Here is a 10,221-nt window from a genome sequence, read left to right on the forward strand (position 1 = left end):
TTAAGGATCAAAGGAAGTGCCTGTTATCTGCAAAGTCAATTGAAATCTTACTGGCTTCATCTGAGACTTTTTCTGAACTAATTCTAAGGGGAAAGACAAGAAAGAAAAATACTCTTAAAGACTAAAAGAGAAGGGGCTGTTAGTTCAGGGCATGGAATTGGGATGCTCCCAGGGTTGTTGGCTTCAGGCAGGGATGTTACAGCTTGTCATCAGCTGTCTGTGTCCTTCACCAGGAGGAGCTGGATGTTGATGGTGGAGGTTCTTCCTTCTCTTGTGTATCCACTGTGATAGGCCGTACTTTGGCCTTGCTTTGCATGTCTGCTTTCCTCTTGGGAAGTGGGTGTTTGGGTGCTGCAGTGGCCCAATACCAGGGTAGGAAGGAAGGTGCATGGGGCAGCAGAGCCATGCTCTAAAGCAGAGGGTGCTATTAGTGTGGGACCCTGCATCGTGAACATTGAGGTGGGTGCCTTACAGCTCTGGCAGCTGCAGTGGTGGTGGTAGTGACAGTTTTTGCTGCTTTTCCTGCTTGTTCCTGTTCTTCCTCAGCCTCATCTCTTCTTTTCCCTGGAAGAGAAAGGCACATCTGAAGTGTAAGAGTGGGGCAGTGCCTGTGGTTGGGGCTTGGCAGGTCCTTGGAGGAATGAGCCCCTGCAAGTGGTTCACCGGTATCTTGGCTTTGAGTTGAATGGGTGCAGGAGTGGGAGGCTCCATCGACTTTTTCCTTTGGTAAAGGCATGAGATGACCTTCATCATCTTTATCCCAGCTCTTTGTCCCTGCTCCCTGCTAGGGAGAGGAGAACTGGGCACACCGACTTGTGCCATGCTGGGCTGTGAGGAGGTAGGTCTTGGTGGTCAGGGGTCCTGAGCGTGGCCTGCCTAGGTTTAGGTGAGCATGGAGATTGCTGCTGCCTGTGCCTGGGGGTGTCTAGAGGGCATCCTCGTTGCTTATTGCTGTGAGAGAGCTGGTGCTTTTGGCGGCTGACCAGGACAAGAGCCAAACAGATTAGTATTGAAGCATCTCCTGCTCTCTGCCAGGTGTGTTTGCTTTGTGTAGCCTTGCAGCTCCTCACTCCCAGTGGCAAGAGGAGAATTTGGCTGGGGGTGCATCACGCCATTCCTGTCCCTCTTCAGGAGACTCCACGTTCTTTGCAGGCATGGCCGCTGTCTTGGGTGCTTCCTTGCTGCTCTTGGCTGTGCTGAGTGGCAGGATTTGGGGGTAGGGCTGTGCTTGGGGGTTCAGACTAGGATTGGGGTTAAGGAAAGCTGGAGGCCACTCTGTGGTGGTCTTTGACAGGTATGAGATGCAGGTGGTGGCTGGTGCAGGTCAGTTCGATGGTCTGAGGAGGTAAATGCAGGGGAAGAACCAAGTGCTGAAGGTCTGTGTCGTGGTTCAAGCCTAGCCGGCCACAAAGCACCACGCAGCCGCTCTCTCACTCCTCCCCCCGGCAGGATGGGGAGGAGAAAATACAGCAAAAAGCTCGTGGGTCGAGACAAGGACAGGGAGGGATCACTCACCAATTATGGTCACAGGCAAAACAGACTCAATTTTGGGGAAAAATAAACCAATTTAATTTGTTAACAACCAAATCAGAGTAGGATGATGAGAAATAAAACCATATCTTAGAAACACACCTTCTCCCTGCCCCTCGCTTCTTCCTGGGGTCAGCTTTGCTCCCGATTCCTCTACCTCCTCCCCCTGCCAGCAGCACAGGGGGTGGGAATGGGGGTTGCGGTCAGTTCTCCCACATTGTCTCTGCTGCTCCTTCCTCCTCAGGGGGAGGACTCCTCACACTCTTCCCCTGCTCCAGCGTGGGGTCCCTCTCACGGGAGTCAGCCCTCCATGAGTTTCTCCAACTCGAGTCCTTTCCACGCACTGCAGTCCTCCGCAAACTGTTCCAGCGTGGGCTCTCCCACAGTGTCTTTTCCGGGCCCAGCCACCTGCTCCGGCGTTCTGTGGGCTGCAGGGGAATCTCTGCTCCACTGTTAACTCTTCATGGGCTGCAGGGGGACCTCTGCTCCGGCACACCTCCTCCCTCTCCTTCTTCACTGACCTCGGTGTGTGCATGGTTGTTTCTCTCGCATCCCACTGGACCTCCTGTTCTTCCATCTTCTCTTTTTTACTGTAGCTGCTCTTCTTCCTCCTCCTCTATCTTACTCTCTCCCTCAGGAGTCTTTTTACCCTTCTTAACTGTGCTGTCACAGAGGCACTACCACCATTGCTGATTGGCTCGGCCTTGGCCTTGGCCAGAGGTGGATCTGAGTTTGGAGCCAGGGAAGCTTCTAGTAGCTTCTCACAGGAGCAACTCCTGTGACCCCTCCTCTGCTACACAAACCCAACACAGGCTGTTTGCAGGGACACAAGCAGAGGGGGAGAAGGTGAATATTCAGGTGGAAGAAGGCAGAGCTGCCATGGGAATAGTGACCTGAGGCGAACAGTGATGCTCTCCTGCTGCAGGGGCTGAGCTCCCAGAGTGAGATGGGTACCAGCCCTAACAGCACAGGTACAGCATATACATGAGTATAAACATAAAAGAAATCTAGGATGGAGATCAAAAAGAGAAAAAATGTTTGAATTGAGAACATTATCAGTTAATTATTTATCAGTAATTAAGCAGATAGAAGTTGAAGGAATAGTTGAATAATAAAGTCTCTAGTGGAACTGGGATACAGTTGGCTCTGAAAATGAAACATTAGTCCTGTGTGTGTCATTGCAATGGACGTGTTAAACTCAGCATATTTTTTAAGAAGAAATAGAGGATGGTAAAAATCTGTTTTTAAATGTAACAGCTGCTAATTAAAAGTGCATCTATCTGTTATTGAGAAGAGATGCTGCCAATGCAGCCAACACATAACAAACATGTATAGAAGATAGGTAAACTTTCAACAGGTTAAATCATTTTTAATGGCCTGGAAGAGGCTAGATTGTATGTGATATCTTAGCAGTAAAATCACGTTGTAAAGCTGAAAACCAAACTTTGCAAGAAGGAACTTTGTGTTCTGCATGTCCAGTCACAGGGTCCAATATGTAAGTGAACATATAAAAAATGGTATATAGTGATTCTGATGGAAACAGCTGTCCTGCAGCACCTAATTTGTTAATTAATATTGTACCTGATTATTCTGCTATTGTTATGTAGGTTGCAGTGGTATTCTGTACTGTGGTGTTGTATATACATAACCGCATCTCTCTGTGATGTTGGCATAGTTATTTGCAAGCGGATGTTGAAGAAACAGTAATTTGTGAGTGCAGATCCCAGAGTGGAACAACTGCATATTTAATACCTCTGCTGTAAAGGGTCTTTGCCCTGGAAGTGCACACAGTACGGACTTTGTCACCTCCAAGGGAACCCTTTTGAAGGATTTAGAGCCAAAGACAGAGAAACAGGAATTGCTTGAAGAGACCTGAATAGCAAAAAGCGAAGGATCTTTGAGTGACTTTGAAGCTGTTGCAGTTGCATCTGCTAATATAAATTCCAAATAACTGTTAGTGGGAAAATGGCATTAAAAGAGGGGTAGTGGAGTAGCATAACCCCATGGCTAGTGCCAAGAAATAACACAACCAAGTGCAGCAGGGATGAGCATGATGTAACATGTTAGCCTCGGGGGGTGCCAGCAAGCAGCAGGGCAAACTATGTGATACATACATGAAGTTACTGGCTTTCAGTCTTCAGACGACCATTTAGATCCTAGTGGGACAATGGAAATGCTCTCTCCATTTCCAATCAGGTGCCAGTTGTCTGTGTAAGCTCCAGTTGTACTCATATGCATACTGTGTGCCCCCAAATTGTTGTAAATTGTCTAATTGTTTGTAACTCTACCCGATATTTGTATATGTAACCTGTTAAGGTTAAAATTGTACTATCCTTTACAAGTAACACTCAGCTTACAGGTACCATTCCAGTTGTATGCTGTGATAGTCCCAGTACCACTAACCAGGTGTGTTATTTTAAAAATTGCAACAAATGCTAACCCAACTGTTAACGCTGGAAGTCCAGCTTGTGGTGCAATGAGCCCTGAAGGTAGCCGGTGTTGCACACCAAGCAGATACCTGATCTGCCACAGTGCTGCACAGTCCAAACCACCAAGCATTGCTCCTGCCTGCAATCCCTCTGAGAATGGTGTCCTGCCACTACAGGAGTTTTGAACTTGGCTTTGCATCCTGTAGTTGTTGTCTTAATAGCAATTTTATTCGTTGTGCAAGCTGCATTGGCTATAAAAATCAAACACTCAGCAACCAAGTAATGGCAGCACATTACAATGAAGAGCTACGCACTGCCCTCAGACCTGTGCAGGCTATCGTGAGGCAAGCTGAAAGGGTGAACACCTCCGAGAAAATCCATTGCTTGCTCCTGGTGAGAAGCCTTGAGCCACAGGAGGGTTTGCAATATCTTTGCTGGACTCGTGAGCGATAGCCTGCAGTTGGTAGACTGTCAAAAAGGGAAGTTACAGCCTTGTAACCCAGTGCATATAGTATTGCCACTGCTAGTAACACAGCTGAGGCTTGCAAGGCTGCTTCTGACCCTGTTTTGGAGCTCCCTGGAGCACTGTTTTGAGCTTGTTTAGCCATAAAAGCAATTGTCTAACAACCAGGTGGCCACTGGCTAGCTGGTTTTACTTTTGCTGAGCTTTGTATAATTACGTGGCGTAGCCATAACTGTAATACAAATAGTACCAATTCTCATACAGATAGTGTTATAGAGAATATTGCTGTAATGTTTTTATGTACAAGTTACAGATACAGTTATGCTGTGTCAAATGAAAACACCCCAGAGACCACTGGGCTGTACACAACCTGCCAGTGGTCAGCTAAAGAGATGCAGACCTGGGAGCTGGGCAAGAATGGGTTTAGAGGTAACAAAGAGAATGTGCCCAATGTATGTTGAATGTGCCCCATAAAGTAATTTGGGATGTAACATGGAATCACAGACCAGTGAAGAGAAAGAAACATCCAGTGCATGTCTGAAATGTATGAAAATTAGCCCCGGATGGATCCTAGAGGGAAGTGGGAGAAACCATCACCATCCTAGTCCTCCCAGCAAAGAAGTTGAGTTGCCAACTTACCTGAATACCCCTCTTTTCTATGTTGTCCTCTTTTTCTCTTTTTTCTGTACTAATGAGATCTGAACTAGTAACAGTAGTTGTTCAGGCTGTTAAGATTTCCATTACACTAGAAATAAAGTGTTGGTTTTACATGAGATGATCTCCTTTTGTCCATTAGAAGGTTTAGAGTATAGTGTAATATCAAGATTACTTTTTTTTAATCATGTATCATACATAGACCATGAGAGTAACAACATTTCAATCTTTTTGTGACTTTTTGTTGATTTTTATCTACCACGGAGCTGTTAGGTTCATACCTAGCTTGCAGTGCTAGCATTGTTTTTACCAAGGCACTTTTTCTGAGCAAGTTGATCTAACATTGGGTATTTTTACTTGCGTTTAACAGATTTTGTTAGCATTACCATTGGCTGTAACACAAATCTTAATGACAGAGCAGTTGCACATTTTGGATGTATACATTTAAGCCTTCTGAAACCTGAAATGGGCTCCTATATGTTATGCTAACATTTATGCCAACTTGAATAATATAAATGAAGCAGTTGTACTGTTTCACTGGAAAACCTGAAAGTGTTTGTAGGGGAAGCAGTCATAGGATATTTGTGGATCTTAAGGGCAAAGCTGTTAAAGGGAGAATCAACATCTAAGCCTGATACGAGGTCCAGGAAACAAGTGGAGTAAAACCAGCGGGCTGAGATGATTGGTGTTTGAAAAGCTCTGTGCCTGCTACACCGAAAAGCTGTAAGTTGTTGCTTTACCATGTCAGGCTGATAATGTTATAAATTAGATCCCTGCACCTTGGCCTGAGGCAAGAGCACGGCTGCTGTGCAAGTCTCTGTGATGGGTTTCTGCATGTTTCTCTGCCCTCCAGGTTCTCAGCTCCCTTGGGTACCACGTGGTCACGTTTGATTATCGAGGTACGTGGGCTTCTTTTATTATGAAACACTGTTAGATGTCTCTTTCTGTAGAAGCATCAAAGAAGTTGCTCTTTTTTTTGGATCTCAGGGGAGCTGTTGTTTTATAAATGCTTGCTGCTAGCTAATTAGATGTGGTTATTCCTTCTTTTTTTTGTCATGGGTATCCAAAGAACTTCCAGAAATATCTTTCCAGTGCCTTCCTGTGTAGCACTGCTTCCTGATGTCCAGCTCTGTGGACTCTGGCTCCTATCTGTCCTCATGCACAGGGCTCATTGATTTGGGAGCTAAGGAGCAGAGTGGTGCAGGCACATATGCTGTCACAGCATCCAGTTAAGGCATCCTCCAGGTGTACATCTGGAAACTAGTAAGCTTGCCTAGATGTAGTCTTTTGGATATGATCTAATTGACTTTCCTGAGGTCACACTGGGAACTGAACTTGCACTTCTTTTTAAAAGCTGATAGGTGAGATAAGACATAGAGTAAATGATTTGCTAACAATTGGTAACATCCTCAGCAGAAGCCATGACCATTTTGCAACTCTGTGCCACCAGCAGTCAAGCATCTGCTGCTCTTTTTTTCCCTTCTTAGTATTTAAGCCATGGCTGCAGTGTAATGCCACTGGAGATACAGGGAAGAAATTAATCCATTGCATTTTTATCAAGAAGACATCTGGGAGAGGTTTATTTGTAGGAGCTTGCCCTGTTTTTCAGTCCTGCTGGCAGCTGCTTCTCTGGCTGCTTATTAGGTATCAGAAGGGATGTGGGATGCTTGCTGCTTAGCATAAGATGTGTAGACATGCTGCAATAGTGATAGAGCCAAAACAGTCAGGAGGGTGGAAAATTGCTTGAGGGCATTGATCAAACAGCATGGACAAACTGATGTTGCAACAGCTTTGTGAAATGTGCTTGGTTTTTGACCCTAAGTATCCAATTCTTATGCTGTTAAGAGACTCCACTTGCAAATTGGTTACATGCATACGAAAGTAGCTAAGGTTTGGGAGCTGGGCTGTTGCAGATGGGTAGGTGCAAGAACACAGTGTGGCAATGTTTGAGATCCAGCTCTTGTTTTTGTTGTTGACTAAATCTGCAAAAACTCCTTGGCAGGTAGCAGTTACCTTGTTTAAATGACTGCAGATCAATTAGGGCTTTCAGCCCCAAATTGTAGAGGTGGACAATGAAATAAACAGAAACTGTCCATGTCCCAGATCCCTTTGCAGTCGCAGATGGGCTGCATGGGAAGAGCTGGCTGGCTTTGACCAGTTTGTGTGATTCTCAGAAGGACTATTTATGTTTCAGGCTGGGGCGATTCAATAGGCAGCCCATCAGAGAGGGGAATGACCTACGATGCCCTTCATGTCTTTGACTGGATAAAAGCAAGAAGCGGAGACAACCCTGTCTATATATGGGGACACTCCTTGGGCACAGGGTAAGCATCTAATCTCAGTGAGACTTAGCAGTTTCTGAAAAACATTAAACACTGACCTTGGATGAAGGTGCTGTTTGCCATAATCCCCAGGCTGGCTTGGCTTGGAGTCTGTGGCATAATTGCTGCAGAGTAGCTTCCCCTTTGCACTCTACAGAGTGAGAAGGGCTACAGTGAATCACTATGCAGGAATTGATCTTGAACCTTCATTGCCCAACCTGGAAAAAAGACACTTAGAATAATATAATGCAGATTGACCAAGGGGAGAGAAAGTGGGATGGCACTGATCTCTTCCTGTGGTGAACCTATGTCTATATGTCCTTCAGAGCAGAACATCAGGCTTCTCTGATACTCTCAAAGAGTATCTCAGACCAGCCACACGTGCATGTGACGTGCCCTTACAAAACGTTTTCCTCCTGTCCTGGCAAACATGCTGTGTGTAATCAGCATTCATGCGGATGCCTGCATGACTACACTGCTGGCCATCTGTGACATTTACTTGGTCATGCCTGGCACAAGGAAGTTCAAAGTGTCAGTTGCCTTTGCCTGCATGTTTTTAACTTAACTTTCCTTTCCTGCTTCCTCCCTTTCCATTGCAGTCTGGAGGTGGGTCACGTTCAGCAGGCAGCATGTGCTCTTACCCCCTGGATTTGCAGAGGGCAGAGGGCAAACGCAAGAGTTACTTTTGAGTTGAGCTGTGTGCAGATTAAACTGTTTGAGACCACAACAGCTTGCCTTGCTGTCCAACAAATGTGTTGCTGGGACAGGGAGGTATTTCAGGATAGTGCCTCTTCGTTGCTGTGATACTAAACGTCCTGCTTTGTTTGAGAGAAGGCAAAGGCTTTTCCGTTGGCTCTTCCTCTAAATTTCTGCCATGTTCAGGATCCCTTTCTGGGGCAGAGCATGCTCGTGACATTTCCCAATGCACTGCAATCCAAGTGGCCTGGGACTGTGGTCCCCAGCTGAGTTCCCTGGTGACCATAGCCAGCCTGGAGTTTGAGGTTTTTGAAATATGCTGTGCTTGGAGGATTTGGCAACTTTGGAAATATCCCTGTCTCATTAGGGAGATGCATGGGGGAGACCTCGCTGCTTTCTAACCCAGCTATGGAAACTCCTTGCAGTGTCGCCCTGGGACCCTGCACTCCGGCTGCCTGGAACACAGCACCCCTCTGCCCATACACCTGCATTCCCCTCTTTCTTGCACAGCTGTTGTGGTCTGGGGTAAGAGGCTGTGTCACACAGCTGCAGATATGCTGGGAACCTGAGAGCCACCTTAAAGGAGGTCCTTCCAAGTGGCTACATGGTGTGCTGCTTCCTTGGACTTGTTCACTTACCTAAATGCAGGTACCTGATCCCATTTAAGACAGTTGGGTATGGGAGACCTGTGGGAACCCAAGTCATTGTCGGGTAGCTGCCCAGACCTCAGACAGTGTGAGGGGTCAACATTACTAGGCAGTTGAGTTGTACCTCTGCCATCTACTACCACTAGAGCCTGGTGCTTTGCAGAGGGCCTGCGCCAGATTAAATGCTCGTTGTTGTTCTTTCCAGGGTCGCAACAAATCTAGTGAGGCGCCTTTGCGAGAGAGGTAAGTCTGGTGGGTGGATGCTCTTCCCACCCAGCCTGGGTCCTGCTGGTGTCCCAGATGTCCACATATGTTTGCGGTTGTGACAAGGTTGTCCTTGGTGCACCATGGTGGCAGCTGCTCTCATAAGGCAGACCCTGACCTTGCTGGCTATCTGCACCCCTGCATTTCAGCACATTGCCTTCGGCTTTTCAGAAACGCCCCCGGATGCCCTGATACTGGAATCTCCATTCACCAACATACGGGAGGAGGCACGAAGTCACCCCTTTTCTGTGGCAAGTACACAGTGGCTCTCACACTAGTGCCATGTAATTGCATGCTTAGAAATTAGCCTTCAGAAGTGATGTGGCTGAGCTAACTGCATGACTTGTGGGGCAACAGTGGTATTTATAAGTGTCAGGATTAGAGAGCTGCACTTAAGGCAGCTCCTGGGAACACTAGTACAATAAGCAGTACCAGAAGCATGTGTGGAGCCTGCTTAAAGAAAACAGAAACTGGGATCAGAAGGGGCAGTAAATGTAGGGAGGGGAAGGTAGACTTTGCTCTCAGCAGTGGACATCCTGTTCTTGTGTTGTAGCTTCTCTGTTGCAGGAAGCTATTTTGTGGGCTGTGAGCAAAGCGATGGCAAAGCTGGGCTTCTCTTGGTCAGTACCCCATCCATGTGGCCCCTTTGCACTTGCGTGGTTTCCCTGGTGAGTTCACTCTGATGTGGCCATCTCTTCCATCCGGCATGGTTGCGAGTTGGCTCTGAACTGAGCAGACACCCAGACCGGGTGTTGGATGCAGCCAGGCTGGTGAGGTGCCCTGGGATAAAGCTCTCTTCCAGGAAGACTGTTGCCAGCAGCAGCATGATACCTAGAGACCTTGACCATACAAGCACCCAGAGAGCCTGCTCCTGAGCAGGCTGATAAGATGGGCCTGAAACAAGAGAGGAAAAATAATGCTGGTGGAAACATGGACCGTCTCACTGCAGAGAGCACAGCCAGCAGCCAGGGGATGTTACTGGGATGGCAGTGGCCTGCCCTGTTACTGCTGTTTGTATAACTGTCCTGCTGGTGCCTGCCACTAACACAAATTTTTCCTCTCAGATATACAGATACTTCCCTGGGTTTGACTGGTTCTTCCTTGACCCCATCACGACAAGTGGAATTAAATTTGCAAATGATGAGAAGTGAGTTCCCTCTTTGCTGGAGTTTCAGCTGTGGCTGCAGTGAGCCATGGCAAGCATCAAGGAGGACAGA

General features: G+C 47.0%; 1 protein-coding gene across 1 annotated transcript in view; it reads left to right on the forward strand.

The window, feature by feature from the left end:
- Positions 1-10,221, forward strand: part of ABHD12 (abhydrolase domain containing 12, lysophospholipase) — a 47,459-nt gene that overhangs the window by 34,958 nt on the left and 2,280 nt on the right. The window contains exons 6-10 of the mRNA XM_050895234.1: positions 5,930-5,975; positions 7,271-7,400; positions 8,946-8,983; positions 9,176-9,255; positions 10,069-10,151. Coding sequence (XP_050751191.1) covers positions 5,930-5,975; positions 7,271-7,400; positions 8,946-8,983; positions 9,176-9,255; positions 10,069-10,151 — 377 coding nt within the window. The remainder of the gene's footprint in view (positions 1-5,929; positions 5,976-7,270; positions 7,401-8,945; positions 8,984-9,175; positions 9,256-10,068; positions 10,152-10,221) is intronic.

This window comes from Gymnogyps californianus, chromosome 3 (genome assembly GCF_018139145.2).
Source record: "Gymnogyps californianus isolate 813 chromosome 3, ASM1813914v2, whole genome shotgun sequence".
Classification (NCBI taxonomy): Eukaryota; Metazoa; Chordata; class Aves; order Accipitriformes; family Cathartidae; genus Gymnogyps; species Gymnogyps californianus.